The following is a 24653-nucleotide window of genomic DNA, read 5'->3' on the forward strand; positions in this document are numbered from 1 at the left end:
CCCAACTATCATCCACCAAGATATGAAAATATGCAAGTGACACATAGCCTGAAAAAAAGCAAGGTAATGTGATTGGCCGAGGCATGCGAATATACGCAAGACTGTGGAGTGCGAGCTTGTTTTTCACTCGGAAAAAGAGTCTTATATAGTTTTTTGTGAGCAACAGAAAGCTTTTTCGGAAGGTTTTCATGTTGCTTTACAATTTCCACATGGACACTTTCCATCTAATTATAATTTTTGAGAAGCTTATTCATTATTAAGACTAATTATGCCATTTGGAAAAATGCAAAAAAATCTGAGTATGCCCGAGCGACGGCAAGCAACATTACCTTGGTTTTGTCCAGCTACGTGGCATTTGAATATTTTTAAATCCTGGTGCATGATAGTCGGCTCACCCTGTATATGTTCCTGTAATACAGCTTGTCGGAAATTCATACACAGTCGAACGCAAGAAGGATATTACACATTCGCACGCAGATAACATTACATTAGAATCCAATGCCTTACATACACAGTGCTCTCTCTGTCTACGCCTATATATCAATCAACGCCGAGGTAGGATAAATGTTTGAAAGGCACCTTTTTTTAATAGACGTTGCTCTGCAAAATTGTTTGCCCTCCGAGCTAGCTCCTAGAAGAAATGCTATTTTCGTGCCATAACCGATTACCTTTTTATTAGCCCGCAAGCAGAAGCTAACTTGACGGCGAGGATAACAAAAAGAGCCGTGACATACTCTCCTCTGGCTGAAGCTCGAGCTTGCGTCGTCACAGGAGGCATACGTGACCATCATGGAGTACATCGCTGGCCTAGACCTGATGCGTGTGGTGACCAAGGAGGAGTACTTGGATGTCGATGCGGTGCGTGTCATCATGGCGCAGCTGATCCTCGCGTTGGAGCACATGCACTTGCGCGGATTTCTCCACCGGGATATCAAGGTGTCCAAGTGAGTGGCGGTTCGCGCATGCAGGCCGACTACCAGCGAACGCGGCACACCGCTGGCAATCGGCTGCACCCTAAGCTGGTCTAAACTTGGTCGTAGAGATTTCTGGTTGCTCATAAATGCACGAAGGTGCTGTGCTTTCAACGAGACGCTTAGCTGCGAAGCCAGCCATTAAACGAATATGGAGGTCGTAAACCCATGTTTAAATTGTATATTGCGTCAGCACTTGAACACATTTCCACTGCTTTGATGGTATTGAACTTTTTATGTCGCTGCGTGCGCAATGTTTCAGGTTGTAGGTGAAGTTAGGGCGTTAATGAAAGGAATGCCGAAAACACGGTTGTGGTGTTACTCTTAGCTAGTACATTCGCCATGTTCTCTTTGCGATCTTTTTTAACAAAGTTGCTTCTTAGGACTGTGCACTAGAGGTAGTTCAACGCATACATTCACCCGTCTTTTCTAGCATGCTCATTTTGCCAGGCGGGCGAGTGAAAGTCATCGACTTCGACACAGCTAAGGTCTGCAATGGTCACTGTGAGTGCAGCCTCTTTTCTTTTTACTTCGCTTAACGCTTCGAGAAATAGCGGTGTTCTCGCGTTGGCTGATCATTGTCGTTGTCAGAATAACAGCGCACAAAAACGTGCATGCAAGGAACTAAGTATTTGTGTCTATCAGTCAGTAGGTCATGTAAGCTGTAATCAATACCCCCAACCATTATCTTTAGAAACCACTCACAGGCTTTCATGCTGCACTTTAACGATTGTAACGATTGTACTGGGATAGCGTCGTGGCGTGCTATCATTGGACGATAACCTATCGATGACTGTATGAGCTTCCTTTCTTTCTCATGGTCATCCGTGTGCTTCTGCGACCTCATTATCTGCTGTTTCTTATAGGAACTCCTCAAGGCCTTGGTCTGCTGAGGCTGCCTACCACACCTCACGACCTTATGAGCTACTGATTCTCTACTCCTGATGCATAACCTGCCTATCCCCTTCAGCCAGGAACTGTGATCGAATGTGGATAAATGGACGAAATTCACATAGTTTATGCGAAGGCTGAAGATTCCATTGAAAGCAAGTCAGAATGGTAGAATGACTCTATGCATTTTGCAGTGAGTATAGAATCAGAATTACAGAGTAAATAAATATCTGAGGAGTTTTTTTTCAAAATGGGTCAAATCCACGTAAACAAAAGCTGAGAAAAAAGCAAAAATTTGTTACCGGACCTAAATGCAACGCTAGCAAAGCTATTATATGATATGCTTTACATGTCGGCTAGGGCAAGTTTACGACCACAAGTAATGAAAAATTATGCGGCAGATATGCCCAATATTAGGGTGAGAACTCTGGATTTGGCTCGTATTGAATTGAAACACTGGATTTTAGGCGGTATTGTTATGAAAACTTTATTAAAATTGGCTTTCCAGAATGGCATCATGTAATAATGACAGAAAAGCTATTATAACATTGGCAGCAGGGCTTTGCTGTGCTTCAAGAACAATAGAACTATACTTGAAGAGCAGGTGCGTCTTCTTGGCAGCATAAGCAGCTCTCTTCTAATTCTTCCGCAGGATCATTTCCTTGGGCGCGCCTGAAGACACTAACGAAGTACGCAAGCTCTTCATTGTCTTGCCAGGAATTTCCGAAATGCTTCACAAGAAGGCTGGTCACATCTCTGACTTTCATTTCGTTGACGTGGTGTGCGTACAGTGCACATCTTATGGGTGCTTGTGCAAGGGACCTTCCCCTTTTTAGCACTGACACGAAATTTGACACAGAAACATTATAGTGAGGCTCTGCTCTAATTTGAGGACTCCTACCAGCTGCATTTCTTTGAATGTAGAAGACCTTCGTTTCGGTTATCTTGAACGGCAAGCTGGATGTCGACTTCATCACCGCCGTGCAGTAGGCCTTCCAGTCGTACGCATGCCAATGTTTTCCAAGCTCTAACACAGTGCCGTGATTTGAAAAAATCCTTTGGTAGCTTTGTGGATTCAGGATTTCTTCGTGTCGTCTAACATCTTTTTCAATTCTGCCAAATACCCTGTCTGGGGGTAAAAAACTGTGTCCTGTGACAGGAAACACAAGGGAAACTACTGAGACACCTACTGGAGCCTCATTCTGGAGCCACCAAAGAAGCATGCAAAGCACAGTACTGTTCTTGTTTTGTCCAACACAGCCATCGGCTACTAACCGCACCTCTCTAATTAATTCCTTCGAAGTTAGCGCTTCGAAGTGTATTATGTACCGCACTGGCTACTTGGTTGCTTCCTTTGGAGCTTTCATCTTCGCTCCATGTGTAGGAATGGATGGCCTCTTTGGGCATTGATCCATCTGCCTGGTTTTCCACCACGCAGAGGTGGTACTGATAGAGCTGGCGGCTGTAGTAGGCTTCCTGGTCCGGAACTTTGGGGAGCACTTGATTTTGTTGGCAATCAAATGAGAATGTTTTCAAGTCTTCCCTCTTCTCACGCAGCAGGGAATAAAAAGCCTTATACTTCAACTTGTGTACACGTTGCTCTGTTATGACACGCTGCTTCTGTGAAACATCTCCACAAGTTTTCATCTCATACGCATTTTTCAGGCACACAGAGCAAACGTCTGTCCTCGGTGTTCTGAACGAAAGATTGAACGACGCTCGAAAAATGTGGTGAAAGAAGCCATACTTCACCCTCACATCTTCGGGTGCTTGTTGGTTATAAATCTGCCACAGGTTTCGGATGCTCTTCAGCTCACTTGGAAGGTATAACGTTTTTGTCTTCTTCCGGTTGTAGTGCGACTCTCTTGCCCGAAGTCGCTTAATGAAACCCACAACAGCTGATCGCTTTCGACCGTAGCGCTTGATCTTCTGGTCACCTCCACGACTGTCGGCTTTCACTTCACCTTTTTCATGCTTGTGCTTTATATAGCGAGTAACTGTGCTGTGACTAATATCAAGCACTGCGCAAAACATATCGCGACAAACACGAATCTCTTGGCCATTTTCTATCCGTACCTTGTAAACAACAGCAAGGCTCCGACGAGGTTCCGCTTCTTTTCCTCTCCTACGTTTTACGGCTGTTCGCGTGCAGTACATCAAAACGAACGCCTTTTGTTCCACGCTACACAGTTCGTAAAACTTCTCCTTGAAACGTTTAGTGGATGCTTCTGTCACAAGCGCACACCTGAGAGTCTTTTTCGCGTGTTTACATTTTGGCAACGGCGCATTCTTGCTTTTACGGTGGTGATGCGGCTTTTTTTCACTTCGCCGTCGACGTCTAGGGGTAGATCTTTCGCCGATCTCTTCATTGCCATCCGAATCCATGAACAACGATATCAGAAAAGCGAAGAACTCGCGAAAACACGAACGAAACACTCTGAGCTGTCAGGCGGGAACCAACTCCTTGGCGGGAACTGACAAGGAGGCAGCGATGGCTAAATGACGTCATGCCAAAAGCGCTCTCCTATTGGGCAAATGGATTTGGCTCATTTTGATCCGTGCAACAGCTGGATCTGGCTCAATTTCGATACGAAATACGATCTGCGAACACGTTCGCCTGGCGTTATTTGACCCATTTCGTTGCAACGGTTTTTCCATGAGAAAGTTGCCTAGTTTTTCTTGTCATTACCGTTTTATCTGACCCAGTTTCGGTTTGTGGATTTGGCTCATTTCGAAAAAAAAACTCCTCATCTATTTATCGCACAGTCAGTGCTGCTACGGCTCATCACAAAAAGCGGAATCACCTGCCCAAATGAGATGCACAGGTTAATGAATGACTGCAAGCATTGCTTAAATGAAAACAAATTATTTCGAAATTTCTACCGAAATAACCCACTTAAGACACTGTAGCGATGCATTTCATTATGAAGTAAAATGGAGGTATTTAGGCAAGCGTAATGTTAAAGTTACTCTAAGCTAAACTTTCGTGGTCTATTTCTTGCCACTACAGCACCGAAATGGGGAAAGTAGGTCGCTCACAGAAACGTCTAGGAAATGATTGAAGCGGCTATACAACCATTTACCACAGCGGGTATTAAACACCAGTGCCAGCAGTCCGCCAGTGCACAAGAGCGTAACGACCGCACGATGCTTTCGTGAATCTTGTTAGTGGGCCTGTCGCATTACAGATCTTACGAGGACAGACTTTCCCCATGATCAGCCCGCTTCGGAATTTTGATTACACTGCCTCCAATTGGTCTACCAGGAGTTGTGCATCCGCATCAAAAACGGAAATCGGTGACTGTCCTGAGTCGTATTGAAAAGAACTTAGTGAGTAGAGGTATTCTTCACAGGACCTAGTGCGTGACGAAAAAATAACTTTCCCATATATAGGGTTCCGAAAAATGGGCTCCAATCACGCTATGAAGGTGGTTGGCCGGCGAAGCTGTGGTATCACCTAATCCGATCTAATTTGACGTAGCCTTGAACTGCGTCCTGCCGAGCCTGAGCGCAACACCGTTCTGCATAGTGACATTGCTGTTTCTGTCGTCGCTCATCATATTCGCGTTGCCCTTCAGGCATCCTAACTGAGCGTGACTTCCTTTCGGCAGGAAGCGCTGCGTCCTACCTAGCCTGAGCGCGACACCATTGTGCATATGGACGTCCCTGTTTCCGTCGCCGCTCATCGTGTTTACATTGTTATTCGGGAGTCCTGAGTATGCGTGGCGTTTACATAACGCTATCAGAACACAAATGAAATCAGTTGCTATGCGGGTTGTTCTGTTACATCAGAAAGTGTATTTACGTCACTCGCTGCTTCGTATGCTACAATTGCCGCTGTCCAGAAGCTGCAGCTAATGCAACCGTAATATATACTGGGAAACGCTCGAGGCGAATGCTAGGCAGGATTCCGTAAAGGTTACTCAACAATAGACCATATTCACACTATCAATCAGGTGATAGAGAAATGTGCGGAATATAACCAACCCTTATATATACCTTTCATTGATTACGAGAAAGCGTTTGATTCTGTCGAAACCTCAGCAGTCATGGAGGCATTACAGAATCAGGATGTAGGCGAGCCGTATGTAAAAATACTGAAAGGCATCTATAGCGGCTCCTCAGCCACCGTAGTCCTCCATAAAGAAAGCATCAAAATCTCAATAAAGAAAGGCGTCAGGCAGGGAGATACGATCTCTCCAATGCTATTCACAGCGTGTTTACAAAAGGTATTCAGAGACCTGGATTGGGAAGAATTTGGGACAAAAGTTAATGGAGAATACCTTAGTAACTTGAGATTCGCTGATGATATTGCATTGCTTAGTAACTCAGGGGACCAATTGCAATGAATGCTCACTGACCTGGAGAGGCAAAGCAGAAGAGTGGGTCTAAAAATTAATCTTCAGAAAACTAAAGTAATTTTAACAGTCTCGGAAGAGAACAGCAATTTACAATAGGTAGCGAGGCACTGGAAGTGGTAAGGTACTTAGGACAGGTAGTGACTGCGGATCCAGATCATGAGAGTGAAATAATCAGAAGAATAAGAATGGGCTGGGGTAGGCATTCTCAGATCATGAACAGCAGGTTGCCATTATCCCTCCAGAGAAAAGTGTATAACAGCTGTGTCTTACCAGTACTCATGTATGGGGCAGAAACCTGGAGGCTTACCAAAAGGGTTCTACTTAAATTGAGGACGACGCAACGAGCTATGGAAACAAGAATGATGGCTGTAACGCTAAGGGATAAGAAAAGAGCAGATTGGGTGAGGGAACAAACGCGAGTTAATGACATCTTAGTTGAAATCAAGAAAGAGAACTGGGCATGAGCAGGACATGTAATGAGGAGGGAAGATAACCGACGGTCATTAAGGGTTACGGACTGAATTCCAAGGGAAGGGAAGCGTAGCAGGGGGCGGCGGAAAGTTAGGTGGGCGGATGAGATTAAGAAGTTTGCAGGGACGACATGGCCACAATTAGTACATGACCGCGGTTGTTGGAGAAGTATGGGAGAGACCTTTGCCCTGCAGTGGGCGTAATCAGGATGATGATGATAATGATGATGATGATGATGATGATGATGATTATGATGATGATGATGATGAACGGCCGGCGCCGTCGCTGCCGCGGATGGATGAATGCTACGAGCATGTTCTTTGGAACGGGGAGATGGGTGGCACCACCAAGCTCCTGTTATTATTTGGGTAATGTCTTACTTATTTGAAGAGAAATGCTAAGAATGCCCATAAGCAAACTTTTTGAACCCCTAGCGGGAACTTAGTTTTACGCCTACGTTGTTTGTCGTCTCCCTAGTTTTCTTCCACCAATTCTCTAATCGCCTCTTACTAATAATTTCCATAGCGGACATGTTTATTTTCCCTCTGCTCTCGCTTAAACCCACGGAACCACTGGGCAGACATCGTCACATACTAATAAAACATGCTCTATCGGTTCCCTAGCTTTACCGCAGCAAGCACATGATTCTTCTTGCTTGTTGTACCTCGCTTTATAAGTGCGTGTTCTAAGGCGACCTGACCTCGCTTCAAAAAGTAAAGAGCTTCCTTTTGAGTTATCATAAATTGTTTCCTTCCTGATTTCGTTTTTTTTCCCTTATGTAGTCATTCATAGAAGGGTTGTTTTTCCATTGCCACCACCAATGAGAAAATTTCAGCTTCTCACTTTGCACTTGACGTTTTTTGTTGGCATGCTACTTAATATGCCGGTCGCGTACTTACTGGCAAGCTTCGCATTTGTTAAATTTCCTCCACTGTGAATCAATGTTTTTCCTGTACAAATACCTGAACACTCTCCCAACTCATTCACTTTCTGCCATATTCCTCACTCGTTCCTCACTCGTTCTTCATAATAAATTTTATTTTGAGCTTCCCTCACTTCAAAACTTGTTTAACCCATATCACTCTGCACCGCTTGATTTGTAGTCTTACCATGAGTGCCCAATGCGAGGCGTCTCACTGACCTTTGGTTACCATCGAGTCCTGATTGTAGGCCTGACTTCAGGCAAACAACCGCATTTCCAAATGTGAATCCTGGAACCATTATACCTTTCACATACCCCGGAGCACCTGGTACCTATTGTATCCACATAGCCTCCTGTGTTATTATAATAAAAGTTACTCAATCAATCAATCAATCAATCCTGTGTTATTATAGCCGTATATTTCATTCCCTTTACTGTTATTGTCTTTCCCTGTGTTTCGTTATATATATTGCCTTCTTCTATCCATATACAGGTTATCTACTAAGTTGACATTTCCATGTCAAGACACACCGTCGCTCGATGCTGTCACTCTCTAGTAAGCATGTTAAAAATACTAAAACAACTTAATCCAGTTTGAATTGTAAGGAGTAGTGTTTATTTTATAATAAAAAAGAGAAGGGCGAGGTTAGTAAATGCACAATGATTCATATAGTTCGGAAAAAAGGGTAAAGCCCATTGCAAATCGACTGAAGACTTTTCAAATATCAATAAAAAGTGATGCATACAGAAGCAAATATTTTCGAATAGGAGCTATTTCTATCAATTGATAGCAAGCTGATTGGTACGAGGCCCGAACTTTGTTACAAGTGAGGTTCCCTCTCATCAGCTGGAAAGTCGACCTCAACTGTCCTGACATGCTCTCAGCCCGCGCACAACGCCTCAGTGTTGCCTTTCACTGCTTTAAATAGTTTATATTGGTTTGTATTTTGAGCTCAAGCTCCTTAAAAGAAGCAGTGGCACACTTCCTTTCACATTCATTTCTCAATGCTTCAGTCCTTTCTGTTCGCGTCCTCTTTCTGCTGCGAGTTCGCCTCATGGACCATATGGTCACTAGAACAGTCAAGTCCAATTTTTCGGAGTCCCTAGGGGCCGTGAAAACATCCGAACACTCGGGCAGTTCGAAAAAATGAATGCATGTCTTTCACTGCACTTACGGCATTAAATCACCACAAGCAAATCCCAAAAAGCTCTGAAGGCCTGCCAGTACATTTATTAGGCATATCGATCCTCCTACAGGGACAGGAGACGGCGAGTGCACGCGCGGTCCCCTCACAATGGCCCTTGCCACACTTTTTAAGCTTCACCGCAATACTTTCTTCTTGCTTCACCGCGTAACAACACTGTTCTGAGGCGAAGCTTTCGGAAACTAGCATAATTTAACGCGTTGTGTCTTCCGAGCTTCGAAGCCATTGACGAGGATTATAAAGCTCGGGTCGGCACCATTGTTAACATCGGCGTATTGCTACCAGTAGCGAACGTCGAAGTAGCTAGGCCTAGCGCTTCCGCGACGGTGGCTACGGCTGCCAGTGGATCTGTGTGCGAGAGCGCCGGTTCAAGGTAGTGAGATAATCAAAATGGCCGTGGTGGTTCTGATTAAAGCCGTTTCGTACTTGCGGTCACGGCGAAAAGCCTGGAAAATTCGGACCGCGAAGGGTTCGTCCGTCCAAAATTTCATACGTTCTTATGCATTGACTCTATGAGGCATGTGGTGGTGCGACGAAGCCGTCCGAATTTTCAGACATGTCCCAAAAATCGGGCGTCCGGAAAATCGGTCGTTGACTGTACACTGACAACTGCTGCAGCTGACGACATGGCATCAAAGACGGTTCGTTACGATTCCTTTCTGTTACTCGAGCCAGCATTAGCGCGACTTTCGTTCCCTTTCGATAAAGTGACAGCTAATTCTTCCTTATAGAGGCACAAGTTCTCTGAGATTTCCCTGAGTATTTCCAAACTATTCAAAATCCCGGAGAATTCCCCGGTTTTCGCGGTTGGTAGACACCCTGAATATACCAAGGTATTTATATTATTTAACGCGAGATATTTCCTTGCCCTGTATTGACACTGTCTGTTCACTGTTTTCATCGAATACTATAACACCTGATTTTCTAACGCTAAATTTCGGACATAAATTCTCGCCTTTCTGCAAACATGTATTAGTCAGATGTTACATATGACTTTGCTTGTTAGCTAGCAGCACAATGTTGTCCACATAAACGAAATCTCGAAGTTGCTGCTCTACTAGTGTATCCGCCTGTTTGTATGAGAGATTGAACCCGATATTACTTGCCTCTAGCATCCTTTTCATCCTCACCATGTACCAGTGGCGTAGCCAGAAAGTTCGTTTGAGCCCGGCCTCCTCCTTATAGAATTTGTCGATACATAAAATAAATGAATAACAACTGCATTCTATTGCCAAAGATGCTGCAAACTAATTCTTGAACCCTACGCACTGTCAAGAGAAGTAAAATATGTATTTTTTTTAAATAAAAGAATATACTCGTATGTGCCAAAAACTGTGCCCGAAGTAATTGATATCAATGCTTCCATACTCCTATTTATTTATTATGTAAAGCAAAAATAACACTAACTTTAGAAATATGTCAATTTGAAACCAGCAATTCAGTCCATGCTGCTTATGTGACAAATGCCAAGGCCATGAAATGAAGAAGTTGAAGACGAATAGTTTAATGAAACTTTGTCATTCAAGAACCTTCTTTACATTTTTGTACGTTTGCAATGGTCAGGGAAAAATCTAAATGACGCTGTCCTTTGTTCCAATGTATTGCGCAGGAGCATCTGTCACCGGTCGTGTATTGTTAGTAATTGCACTAAAATTATAGTCTCAACAAAGAGCATATATATAAAGCAGCAATTCTGCAAAATATATGAGGGCAAGTCAAATGAATGTGAGCGAATGTGAATCTATGACAAACGGGGTATTTATTTAAAAGTAGTCTCCATGAGCATTTAGACATTTGTCCCACTGACTACCGAGTCGCGTGATTCCCATCTCTTAAAACTCATTGGGTTGCTGCTTCAAAAATTCTGTAACTGACTCTTTTACGTCATCGTCCGACACGAATCAGGTTCCCTTGAGCTGTTTCTTCAATTGCCCGAAAACGTTAAAGTCCCAAGACGACAGGTCTGGGCTGTATGGCGGATGTTGCAGCGTTTCCGACTTGAACTTTGCAACTCTTGTGTTAACCACGTCAGCGTCGTGGGGATGGGCATTATCGTGGTGCAAGATGACCCCATTCCTCAATTTTTCACATTGTTTGTTCTTGTTTGCGATACGCAGCCGACGCAGCATTTCTCAATATCGGAAACGATTGATGGTCTCTCAAGGTTTAGCAAATTTGATCAGTAATGGCCCCTGACTATCGAAAAAACAGTCAGCAAAACCTTTCCGGCGGAAATCGCGGCCTTTGCTTTCTTTTGGGGGTGGTGAATTTGAATGTTTTCACTCTAAGCTTTGCTGCCGTGTTTCAGGCTCGTTGTAGTGGCACCAGGATTCGTTCCCGGTCACAATTGCAGACGAGAAGCTGTCACCCTGATTGTGATACCGGATCAAATGAGTCAAGGCAGCGCCGAACCTACCCGTCTTCTGGCGGTGGTTTAAAATCTTGGGCACCCACTGCGCACACATGAGCCGATAACCTAAATGTTCATGAAATATGGTGTGAACCGAACCACGACTGATGTTCGCACGCTCTGCCAGTTCGTCGATGCCTACCTTTCGTTCTTGTCTAATGAGCTCGTCAACCTTTCGAATTGTGTTGGGGTGATTACATGGTAGCTTTAGCCCGGTCTTGGATCGTTTTTGCAACGTTCATGTCCATTTTTGAACTGTTTGCGTGAACGCTTCACAGTGACCAATGTAACGCAATGTTCAACGTAAAAGGCAGCCATACGGCTACTCATTTCTTTTTGGAAAACACCTTCAGCTGTCACAAACAATTCAATTCAGCAATTCAACAGTAATTTTATTCAAATAATCAAAACTGGTATGCGAAAAACGTCTGGATCCTTAGCCATAGGCTAGTTATGGATCCATGCAGTAATGCAAAGAAAAGTAAACAATTCAGACATGAGCACAATCATTTGCTTTGGATCAAACAAACAAAAAAAACCTGACGACTCCCGCTGTTCAAATTTTTGTGCGCCCATTATGTCACGTACCCACGTTCAACCCAGCTTAAGAGTAAAGAACATTTATCCTCACACTTGCGTGTCAATTTTGTAAATGAGAAATGACAGTCTGCTACGCACATGCCTCCCAGATAATTAACCGAACCATTGCTGAGTGGGGTGGGTTGGCTGACTTTCATTTCGCTCGCACTCGCACATTAGAAATGCGAAGATACAATGGAATATACAAATGCTAAGATACAGGTTGATAAAGGGCAAAAGAGTGGCACTGGAAACAAAGTTCACTGAACGTATACACAGAACCTTGTAGCAAGAATGTTGAATATACGTATATGTCTCTAATAAATCTAGGTATTTAAGAAAAAGTCACTGTATGTAATGCGTAAAACAAGGCAAATAAACATGTTGCGATATCACAGATCACAGAAGCGTAAGGCCACCCTCCCCTCCCACCACTCTCCCTGATAATCGCGCGCGGTGGAAGGTGGCGCGCTTCCTCCCTGCTTTTCTCCCTTGGTCTACAGAGAACTACACGCATACCGCTCGGTAGCCTACACCGGCGAGACAAGACTTTCCGGAGAGTTTGCGCTCAAGCGAACGCGTTGCAATCCGTCAAGTACCCACAGTGATGGCGGAGAGCAACCGTTGTTTCTTTTTTCTCGCCTGCTAGCCAGAAAGCGTCCAAGACTCTGCCAGGCGAAAATCCGCTTTGCCAGAGAAAAACAAACGTGCACCGAAGTGCGCCGCGCCGGGGTTGGGGCAACACGAGAAAAACTTCTGCGCTCTAGCTGGCTATGGCATCCCGCCGGTAGCGAGAACAAGAAAATTGAGGATGCTCAATGTGGCTTCGCGAATAACGGTCAAAGTAGAAAAATAAATAAGAACGTAGTTACCTTTGCTGGCTTTAGTGTCTTCACATGGATGCTTTGGTGCAGATGAAAAAAAAATGCTGATATTCATTTGTGTGACATGAATGCACAAATGAAGCACCACAGAATTGTTTCCGGCGACGGGCGTTGTTTCTGCCGGCCGTGCGTGACAGCACGAAAAAAAATGGGGTGGGGGGTGGGGGGGGGGGGTGGAGGGCTGAAGCCCCATAAGCTCCCCCTCCTGGCTACGCCCCTGCCATGTGCATCGTAGACAGCAATGGGGATATAGGGCACCCTTGCCTCCGTGCCTTGTTGATATTAACTTCCTCCTCGCTCCTCATCCCTTCCCATTCAATGAAAACGGTATTTTCTAGGTAAATCTCTCTCAAAAGCTGCATACCGTCGTCGCCTAATCCTTCCCTTTCCAGAATATCCCACAAAATGTTGCGGTCTACGTTGTCATAGGCTCCTTTAATGTCTAAAAAGGCCACATATAACAGTCTTCTTTCTACTCTGGATATTTCAATGCACTGGGTAGGGACAAATAAGTTATCATCCAGACGCCTACCTATTCTGAAGCCATTCTGAAGTTCTCCCAAACTACCATTATTCTCTGCCCATGCTTGCAGCTTTAATTTAATTGCCTGCATTGCTAACCTGTACGTTACAGAAGTAATGGTCAACGGTCGATCTATATGAGTGAATTCTATCTTTTTGTCCCTCACCATCATAAATTAAATTCACTGGATGGATCTTTTGAGCGTCCCATTTGGAACGGGGCGGTGGGTTGCGCCACCAAGTGCTTGGTATTATACTGCCTAATGACCTACCTGGGTTAAACGAGACAAAAAAAGAAAAAAACACTATGAACTCCCATGCGAACCTTGCAATAGTGCAGTCCAAAAGCAGTGCCGTCAACTGTCGGTCAGTGTCCACTACCGTCACTGTCACTACCATGGAGGAAGGAAACTCAGGAGAGGCCCTGACGTCATTCTTTGTGAAGTTAAAGTGAAGCCGGAAGTTGGCGTCGCTCATGGCGTTGCTCCGCCTATCGGGCCAGCTCTCCTCTCTTGTTTACATCTCTCGCGAAACCACGCCGCGCTGCGCGCAATTGGCCTGCTCCATGGCCTGCTCGGACGCGCGCGCTCCAGCAACACTAAACAATCGCGATGTCTCATTGCATCAAGGTTGCCGAATTCATGTTAAAAGAAGTTCAGAATGAACTTCGCAAATTGGGCCGCGAGCCCGAATCGGCTGCTTTTACCGGCTTTTATGAAAATAAACATGCCTTATAAGGCTAGCGATCTGAACTGTTCTATGCCCAGTTCTTGCGTGATTTAAAAAAAAAAAAAACGTCACCTTTGTCGCTGCCTTCTACTTGCTTTTCTCTTCTTGGGCTTCCTGGGGCTCTCAGACGATCTTGCGAGCTAGACGTCTGGCGATACGAAAAACATGTGCGCATTCTCACTGCATTGCAAGAACGCACTGGAGACACGTATGACACACCGACCAATTTGCGATCTATTTGGAGTTTATGAGCACATTCTCGCTTGAGAAATCGTCGTGCTTTATTGAACAAACTTCGGGTGGCCGCGCCTCACTACGAGAGCACGCCGGCGAGGAGGCAGACTGTCATATCTGACTCCGCGTTTAGATTCATTGACTGCGGCCTGAGGTGCCTTCTTACCACGGTAAGTGAACCATCACGGAACATAAGTTTTGCGATAGCCGGCACACGGTGCAGAAGAGTACGCGCGTAGAACCGGCCTACATGCAACCATGGAACAGCCATTTGATATGTTCGCAGGCGTACGTTCTGTGGAGCTTTGCCGACTGTTGCAGCGCATCCGCTAACCTTCACTTCCCTGCGCTTCTCGCACGCACATATAGGATACGCCTGCGGTAGGGAGGATTCGTTCCTTAAGTCAAAGCAGCCGCTTCTTTCCCATCTTCGAGGATGAAGCGTCGGCTGGCAGGCGCACGGTTCCGAGGGCAGCAAAATGCGCGTATTCTGCGTAACGCTCTATCAGCACGTGTATTGAGGTACACCTGTGCCGGTGTGCATGAACCTCAAACGCGATCTGCCTAAAAGACTTCGTGCTGTCGCGAGTACTGCGAGGAACAAGCAACAGTTAGGCAACGTGAGTTTTAATATGCACATAAGCAAGTTATTACTGAACACGAACTATGCATCCATAATGTACGTTTTACGTGCTGCAAATGCACCATATCCGCTGTCAAAAACAGGAATCACTGACCTGCAAGGCATTCATTATAGAGATTCTGAAACGCATGGGTTTCGGCCTGCGATTGCACCTTAGCATGATTCCCCCAAAGAGGGCAAAATTTCCCGCGGATATAATTCTTTCGTCCGTTGCCATTGCCGTGGCGCGGTACATTGCGTACAGCGTTGCATGCGCGTTGATTTCACGAACTATAGTTCATCCTGTCCCACCTGGCCACAGCGACATCCGGGAGAGCGCGGTCCAGATAACGCAGCGCAACAAAACACGGAGACCAACGCAAACATGCCCGCACGGCGCCTTTGCCACGGTACGAAACCTACGGAGCAACACGTGTGAGCCCACAGAACCATAACAAAGCCGCCATTGTGGCCCGAAACTCGTGGCCGCTACAGCAAAGAAATAAAAAAAACAGCAAGAAAGAGGGGAACCTACTACGTCATTTCCTCCAAACTTTTCTCCTAGCGAGCGGAGGGAGTAGGCCCTCTCCTCAGTTTCCTTCCGCCATGGTACTACCCTTACTGTCCAAAAGCAGTAATGCACCCGGCGGCCGCGGCCGCTCGGCAGCCCTTTAATTGTAAAGTTTCTAAATAAATACCCTAGAAGGAAATGTTTGCGCTAGCGTTCACGGGGACCTTCCTGAGCGTTGCCTCAGCCTACATGGGAATGATTTGAAGTAGAGGCTTCCGATTGACTTCTATATTAAGACTAGCGGTGTTTGCTTTCTGCGCAGCAAACGAAGCTATAATAATATATTTTGTCGTAAAGTCTGGTTTTATATCTACGTATATTATATAATCCACAATTAATTCCACAAAATTTGTATGCCTTGGAGGTCGAAGTACACTAGGGTATGTATTTTGCTGCAGTTTTGTTCCCGGTTTAGCTGCAGTGAGTAACTATTTATTTATTTTGGCAACAGAAATAACAACCGTAGATGTGCTTACCTAAAGATACTTATCAAATATTTATGAAAATAAAGATGTTGTACTCTGAGAAAAGTGTTGCGCCTTTGAGAGAAATGTTACAAGTGTCGTCTGATACGACGCCTACTCGATGCGAACACGAGAAAAGTGAACGTTTTTCGCAGATCGTAGGCACTTGAGAACTCTAGCTCTTTCGGAAGGCTGCGTTGGCCCCGTTGGCTGTCACGATTTCTGAACGCCTTTAAGAACATTTCCTGAAGCGTTAGCTGGGATGCTTGTGGCCTCCTACTAGTATGCGTCATTATATCTTATGTGGACGTACCGCTTCTTTCGAGGAGGAGAAGGAAAAACTTTATTGAAGGCCAACACTAAAGCCCAGTAAAGTAGAGCGCTTTCTCCGCTAAGGCGCGTTGTTGATCCGCCGAGTCGGAGTGAAGCCAAGGACTCCAGGAAGGAGGGGAAGGGTAAGGGAAATAAGGAGAGGTAATGGCAGTGTTACATGCGTACAGAATGTGTTCTGTATCGCTTCTTTTGAAGCGCGCTCCAGCAGCTGTTAGGTCGTGGCATTGCACTTGCCCGTTTTGCCAGAGCAGACTACAGCTAGGAAGCAGCAACATTTCCTACCACAAGAAAGTTTCTGTTCTCAAATATACCGAAACGTACATTTCACCTTCCTTTTGCTCTATTGAAGTTTGGTAAAGCAGGTAAGCCCACGGCGCCAACCTAACACACTTAACAAAGCAAGATCAAAAGAGCCAGAACACGTTCTCTCGTCGTTTACGATGCCGTCACTTTCAGGGCTTTTTCACCACGCACCGACGCTAACATCGGCCCAGCCGCTAGTCCCGCGCCCTATTGCCACTTAGAGCAACAGAACAAAGACAGAGAGCTTTGCCCGGCACTGCTCCACTGCGGATTATATCAACCGCGCTTGGACCGAAACCAAAACTGCCATAAAAACGCCTACAAACTAGTTAGCCAATGAACAGAAAACCAATCCGTAGCCTGTACTTCTCGCCATTACCATGACAGTTGAACGATCGCAGGGCGAGATTTCCCTCTAGGTAGAGTAGCATGAAACGTTATGCCTTTGGTCAACGAGAACTCTGGTGCTGCAGTAGCGTCGGGGAAGCGTGCTAGTCTCGCACCCCGGAGGCCCGGGTTTGATTCCCACCCAGACCGGACTGCACGTAATTGTTTTTCAAAGCCATTCATTTACTTTGTTTGCAGGAACCTCGCTGAGAAATTTGACGTCATTACGGGTATCTTGTAGCGTGTTGCGCTCTTTGTGACGTCGACAATTTTGGTACTTTCATTAGGTCACGCCGACTAGGCCGATGAATTTTCGCGTAATGAGGCATATAATGTTTTCGCATTGCTATGTTTGTAAGTGATGGCTTCCGCTTTACGAGAAGAGACGCGCTGTAGATTTCAGTGAATAACGCGGCCCTCAGTCACCATGGTCGATATTGCAGCGAAAGCGGTACTTCCGTTCAGCATTAATGCCTGTGCGATCCCAAGACTTGGCACGCGTGATCTTGCGGAAACGTGCCCCGGCACCACAGTACGATGAGTAACGCGCAGCGCAATTCGGGGACGAACGCGACCTGTTACTTCTTTTTTAATGCGAAAGCATTATATGCCCCACAACGCGAAATTCCGGCGGCGTCAGCTGCAGCATGACCGAGCGATGGTACAAAACTGGCCGATGCCACAAAGAGTAAGACGTGTTTGAAAGGACGCTTACGCTTTGCTTACAAGAGTGGAACGCCACAGCATTCAGAGATCCCTGACTGCTTCGCACGCTCTCCAGCAAGTGCAGCTTATATTAGGCAACCGTAACGTTTTGCTGAAAACGCTAGCCACGAACGCTATGCACGAAGGCGAGCTTTGTGGTTCTTTTATTGATGATGTTGCAAGAAAGCGAGTGCGGTGCCCCACTCATAAGGCAGACCTCGATTGGCTGCTGGAAAGAGGGTTTGAGTTTGACTTTCCGCTAAACACAATTATCTTTTCTCGTCTATTCAAATTACAACCCCACGCTATCATATCTGCAAGTTGTGCGTAAGTCGTACTTTACGAATTTTCGGTCGCATTTTACTTGGAGAATTGACTTGGTTTAGTAACGCCTATGCGCCAGCCGAAGGGCCCACGTGGCTCGCGATGACTTTGTCGGCTGGGGACGCCGGTTCTGCGACATAGGGCGTTAAAGCACGTCAAAATATGCTCGTATTGAGGCCAAATTTTTCAGGAACATTCCTGTACACGAAGTAAATTCGTGGCTTTGAAAATAAAATTTGGCACATTTTGGTCTGTGTGGGAATCGAGCCTGGGCCTCCAGTGTGCGAGACGAGAACGCTTAGTCGACGCCAGGGCGCATCCACGGTTCTGGCTGACAAAAGGCGAGCCGAGTGCGGGCATCGTTGGGCACGTGACGGCCCAGCCAATGGGGACAAGGTGGCGCCACTTTATAGGTGTATAAAGTGAATGTACAAACTAATGGCGTTTTACCAAGGGGACTATAATGCTTTTGCATTCACACACGTAAGTAGTCTTTAAGTGTCCCTGCCAAGATGTTTTTCGTCACCTACAAGATACGTGCGCTCACATTTCATGATTGTTGTTGTGCGATGCGCCCCGCGTACCGAGCGTCTCAAAGCGCTGGCTTGCGCAAGTCCATTACCCATTTTCAACCTTGCGTCCGTGATCTAATGGTCAGATGATCGAGCTTTGTGGCCCAGCATTTGAAATCAACCATCGGGCGTTTTATTGAATTATTCCTAATTGGTGACGAGTGACATCTCTAGGAACCAACTTCGGCCTGTAACATACAAACCGAAAAGTCGCAAAAAGAGCATCGCCCTCGCGAGTACCGCCCTCGTCAATCCTTGCGATGTATCAGTACTTTCCGTTGACACGCTGATGAAACCTTGGGGTTTGTTTATGTGGATCTATTTCGTCAGTTCATATATTTACGTTAAACACACGATAATATAATCTGGTGCACGTGACGAACTTCATTGCAATGATCAGTACATGCTCAATCATGCAGTCGCCAAGTGCTTCCTGAGGGGCTACTTTCGAAGAACTGCTTTCGAATTCTACGACCTCGAGTCTGCCGGCACCATACCGTACATGGCTCCGGAAATTCTCAAAAGGAGACCTTATGGTACGTTCTGGGCCTTTCAGCGAAAATAGAGTATTGTAATGTTTCGAAATTAATCATTATTACGCTCACTATTTGTTGGCCGCAAAGCAAGTTACTCCGCATCGTTTCTCTCTCATTTTTCTTTGCAAGCGTAGCAAAGCCTCAATCCAGGCTTCACCCTCCAACGCACATAAGCCTGAGCTTTATCCGCGGCTATTTCCACAATAGAGACTGTTTGCTTGTCCACAGACGTCCTCCCGTTTACGGTTTGCCGGATAACTCTACGGTAGCAGCGATGCTGGTAACGGCATCTTGTGACGCCGCGTCTAGTGACAGTGCCTTATAGACATGTTTACGGGTTCTATGAGTGTTCTTTATGAAACATTCTTTAAAAAGGGAATGTTCTCGCAATTACTGCACTGCCGCAAATTTGCGCCAGCAGCGAAATAGGATGCACTAGGTCACTTCAATAATACCTCGGAGTTAGTCTGTTGAGCTCTGCTCCATCAGGTGGCGTCCCCAACTCGGCCACCCACGCCTCTGGTAACCCGGTAATCCGCAAACGATAATAAGTTTGCAGAGAAGCCGAAACTCTCCAACATGCGCAGTCAGTGGTCCTTCACTGTGTGCAGGCCGCGCTGCAGACTGGTGGTCGGCGGGCATCGTCATGTACAAGCTCACTACGGGCCGGGTGCCATTCCGAGGAAAGTCGAAGCAGTTGCTCCGTGAACGCATCATCGCGTCGCCGCTAAAGTGGCCACGGCCTGAGGACCATCCAAACTCGGCGACCACGCCGTCCAAGGACCTGGCGTACCGGATGCTCAAGAAGAACCCCATGGAACGCCTCGGCTCCCGCAACTACATTGACTTGAAGACGCACTTATTTTTCGATCAGTTCAACTGGCAGAGACTGTACAGCAAGACTGAATTGTGCAACATACCAAGCATCACCGAAATTATGAACAGCGACGCCGAGAAAGACCGCAAGACGGGGGACCCCGAGGACAAGCGAAAGCACCAGCAGATCGAGGAGATGACCGACGTCAGCGCCGAAAGCCAAAAGCCGTTGCTTTGCTACGCTTCGTCAAGTTTCAAGAAACTCATGCTCAAGGTATGTACATATTCCTAAGCACTCGCAAGTAGGAGATGTTTTCTAATATAAACTAAATGTTTTTAGAAGGAGGTTGTTCTCAGGTGGCGTGTCACCGTCACTGACGATGACACTGTCCGTCGAAACGAGAAGTAAGGGGGAATTTTTTGCCAAACCAGGTAAAGTCAAGCAGGACGCCTATCAAGGTATCCGAAGCTTTCATGGAGTCTAGCGGTGAGAACAGCGCTGCCATAGACTATCGTGCGGGCTCTTCGACGTCCACGAGTCGACCCGCAAAGCAGTAGCTGCCCACACGAAACACCCCAAACGTTGCGAGGAACAGTGGGTGGCGACACTGCACAGATCCAGGCCCGATATCCAGGACGTGATCCTTGGGTGGGCTGAGAGGGTTGCGGAGGACTACCGTGTGTGGCACCCTCCCTCCCTCAATACCTGTAGCCGTTTCCTTCAAAAGCGAAAATAAAGTTTTCACCAACACCCCTGTTGTAGCAGCTGCGGTATTGTTATTGATTTCGCACTTATGTAGGAGCGCGTGCGCTCTTTATGACTGACAGTTTTACTGTGTACTACATTAAAACTGTTGCGGGATTGTCGCCAGGGCCATTCATTCATTCATTCATTCATTCATTCATTCATTAACCCATGCATGTATTTTTGGTTCAGAATACCCCAGAAGGGGTATAGTAAGGAGTAGGTTTGTGCTGAAGGTATAATTGCCACAATGGCCCAGTGTGAAAGATTACTTGTTACACTTTGCATGATGCCTGTGGGTAGACGATAGGAGCGATGCTGTGACAAAGATCTTTGCTGTCTTTTCCTGCTCTAAGAAAAAATTTACGCCGGAAATGTTTTGATTGCGGCGACGTGTACGAGTAACTGGTAGAGCATGGCCAGAGCGATGACCTATGTGAGCTGCAGGGATAATGGAAGGCGCGCTATTAAGTGATTCAGATGAAAGCGTTAAAGGCATAACGGTAAGACGGCAACGGATAAACAGCTTCATTTGTATTGCCATATACATGCCGATGCTGTGCACAATATCAAACAAATTATAGGTGCCTGAAGTACGGAAAGTGCTTATGGCATAGAGGCTTGTGCCAGATCTTCCCGCGTTGCTAAAGGCCCCGTTTCACATCACTAATTAATACATGGAGACGACCTTAACCCAGCAATCGTTCGTGGCAAGCATGGCAGGTAAAGTCAGCATGGCCGTCGAGAAGATGGATCTGATGCTCTACCGGAAGAACAAGTTCTTCAAGTTCCCAGACTTCGGTTTTTCCCTGTGGAATGTCAAGGGAAAAGAAGCGAGTTTCACCTACGTGGACGTAAGTTCCAGCCTGCTTGATAGCCCGCGTTTCATTCTGGCGCGGCAGCTCATTTTAAACGGCCGGAAGTGCACCCGCTCAGGCGTGCCGCACCTCAACGCGTGCGCTATCATTGCCTGTACAGTATACGTTAAAAAAACACAGATAAAAAACGAGAAATCAAGGCACCCAGTGCGTCATATCAAAGCGTCAAGATTATTCCGTAGGGATCTTGCTGTCTTGAATGTTTATATCTCGGGCAGTGGAACGCGGCGTAGCGATGCATGAAACTGGTAAGAAACACCAGAGCTCGCTTGCAGAGAGGTGCTTAGTCCAGGTGGAGTTCTCAGCCTTATCGTCTACTATGCTGCCTTGCCGTATCGCCTGAATAGAGTGCGTGGCGCGGGTCGTGGGTGGCCGCTCCGATTTCACCATCACACGCAGCTGGGCCTTCCCACAGTGTGCGCTTAGCCGGGGGGCTTGCTTGAATGCTGTCCGCCACCGCACTGTGGAAGGGAAGACACGTTCCGGCGAAATAGTTTGAAGTTCCATGGCGCTCACATTGCGCAACATGCGGAACGGCTGTCCTGTGTATGTTCTTTCATTTTGCGCGGTCTGAGTGAGTTCTCTGCTACATGTAGTAGGGCACGAAACAATTTTTTTTGTTCTGTTTAACAAAGAAAAAAAAAACGTCACACAAGTTCCAGCAGACAATAACAGTCAAGTTACTGGCGTTTTGGAATGAAAGGATTGAAAACCATCCTTCCTATTTGCCGGTCGTTATCGCGTAATAAATTCGTAGAGCTTTTTGTCTGCGCTATAACCGGAGTTCCTATGACCCCCTGCCCCGAAATTCTGGTCGTTGTTTATAGCAGCCAGTTTTAGTGAATGAAAAAAAGTTTATTTCGCCGACTCCGTAAAACATGTCTCTTGCGCCTATCTGCTGGCCTGAGCAACACTCCTCATGAGTGGAGTTCATGTAATATACCTAACGCGTATTTTATATAAATTCGAAATTTTTTAATAGTAAGGAAAATGAGACACTTTATTCAAACAATTTCGCCAAGATTACTTATATTTAAAAAAACGACCCAATTATAACGCACGCCGTAGCGGACGACACGAGAATAATTTTCACCATCCGAGGTTCATTAACGTGCACCTAGATCCGAGCGCTTTTGCATTTCGCCCCCATACATATGCGGCCACGGCGGCATGGATGGAACCTGTGACCTCGACCTTCGCAGAGCAACGCTGTAGTCACTAGGCTACCGCCCCACGTTTTGCATTTGCCACGGCAATATACATTCTGAATTGACTCGAAATGGTAATGCGATAAGTAATAATTATAATTATACTGATCAACGAACCGCAATCGTATTGCACATGAGTTATCAACACCAGCTTTTTGATAGTGTGTGGTTATCAGTTTACCGAGGAGTTGTTAGTGGGCTGATTTGTTGGCCACTTTCAATATAAAAACAGTGCGCTTGTTAAAACCTGGACGAACATTAAATCCCGCAAACACGAGCGCTGACACTTTGTGCTTGTGTGGTTTAGTGTTCATCAATGTGGCAAAATGGTCGTTGTTTTTAGAACTAATTGTGACGTGTTCGAATGACGGGGGATACGGCAGATTCAAGTGTCACATTTGTATTGATCGTCTCTACGCTTTTGGTAAAATTTTAATTAGTGAAAGTTTTATAATTACGTGTCGAACTACCAAGAGTAATTTTAAATTGATTGCTGCTGCAGCAAAGCAATTCTGAGCTGGGGGGGGGGGGGGGGGCTGTATCTACTTCAGGTGCTGGGACTACGCAATTGTTGAAACCCCCTAACCCCATGAATTTCTTTTTCCTCTATGAACAATGCACAAGTGCAAGTTTCTTTGTGCCAGTCACGCATCCAGATCAAATACAGCGGAAGGTGAAGCACGTGCTCGAACGGGCAGAGAACGATGCTCAAGGCTCAAGGCATGAGAATGGAATGGAGGTGCCTGCCCTGGGAAATAACACCGCATTGAAAGCCCATTCCGCAGTTTTCTAGCACCACAACTTCACATTCAGCGCCACTTCTCATGAAGGCTCATTTTGTCTCCCGTTTACTTCTAATTATGATTGCAAAGTGGTGAACAATTCTGGTGTACGAAACCACAAATACTTCTCGGGGATGAAACTGTCCTGTGGGAAGAACGGGATAACCCAGAAAGAAAATAAAATAAAACGGAAATTTTCTACGTTAACTGCGAGCACCATGCGATGAATCTTTGCGCAGTTGACAGCCTTTCTACAATAGACAGCTTAGCGAAATTGAATTAAACGCGATTGAGGTCTCTTTTTCATAAAGAAAGCGTTATTATGATGGAATTGTTCACCTAATAGCAAGCGATGGCCAATCTGGATGATGGATATTAGAAAAGACGGGCAGCCAATGGCAAATGATACTTACGAACGAAAGCTTTGCGAATTCGGTCACCAAATTTGCGATAATACTTGAAAACGCTTATCGCGAGGCAAGAGCGTCCAAGATCAACAGGAGTTAAACCATCGAGTTTCCTGCAGACGTTACCAGAGGGAAGTGTGGCGCTAGTGTCTACGGTAAGCATGGTGACTCAGCCTGCATGAGAATGTAGGCCAACAGACGGGTTTCCTTAAACTGAGTGCCTATGGCTTCCAACGTTTTCGTGATTTGCAAATTGGTCATTTTCAACAAAATCTTGCGGTACATATGCAACGACTGACAATTATTATGCATGTGCGCAGTGTCTTATAGCGTTCTGCACTTAGCAAAATATGATTGTTTCGAAATTTAGGCCAACAAAATCAGATGCATCGTAGTAGGAAAGCCAGAACGGTCTCTGAATAAAGACCAATCATTTGTAATTCTTCGCATGCAAACTCATTTTGCTTTTCAGTCAGGGTAAACTGCCTTTCTTGCATGTGTTGATTACGCACACGCATAATTGTTACTTTAGCAGATGCAGCGTACACATAAACAACACGTGTCAGGCTGCGTTCAGGGTCTGTAGAAACGGCTTTCACCAAGCTCGGCCTTTCAGCCGGATTATCGAGTGCATAGGGTCACTGACCTGCATTTGCACTCGTCGGCAATGAGACAGTAGCTACTAGCATGAATTGATATCAATTCAACACAAGTAGAAAAAGAGCTGTAGACATGCTGACAAATCATGCGTGCGTTAAACGATACTTCGATATCACAGATAGTGCTAGCATGGCCTCACCCTTCCGACACTATAATCCCGA

The 24653-nt window shown here is 45.9% G+C and overlaps 1 protein-coding gene across 1 annotated transcript in view; it reads left to right on the plus strand.

The window, feature by feature from the left end:
- Positions 1-20556, plus strand: part of LOC126532460 (probable serine/threonine-protein kinase DDB_G0280717) — a 47606-nt gene extending 27050 nt beyond the window's left edge. The window contains exons 6-10 of the mRNA XM_072287687.1: positions 772-944; positions 1405-1475; positions 18880-18996; positions 19608-20086; positions 20245-20556. Coding sequence (XP_072143788.1) covers positions 772-944; positions 1405-1475; positions 18880-18996; positions 19608-20086; positions 20245-20370 — 966 coding nt within the window. The 3' untranslated portion in view covers positions 20371-20556. The remainder of the gene's footprint in view (positions 1-771; positions 945-1404; positions 1476-18879; positions 18997-19607; positions 20087-20244) is intronic.
- Positions 20557-24653: the final 4097 nt, after the last annotated feature.

The sequence above is a fragment of the Dermacentor andersoni genome, chromosome 4 (genome assembly GCF_023375885.2).
Source record: "Dermacentor andersoni chromosome 4, qqDerAnde1_hic_scaffold, whole genome shotgun sequence".
Taxonomy (NCBI): Eukaryota; Metazoa; Arthropoda; class Arachnida; order Ixodida; family Ixodidae; genus Dermacentor; species Dermacentor andersoni.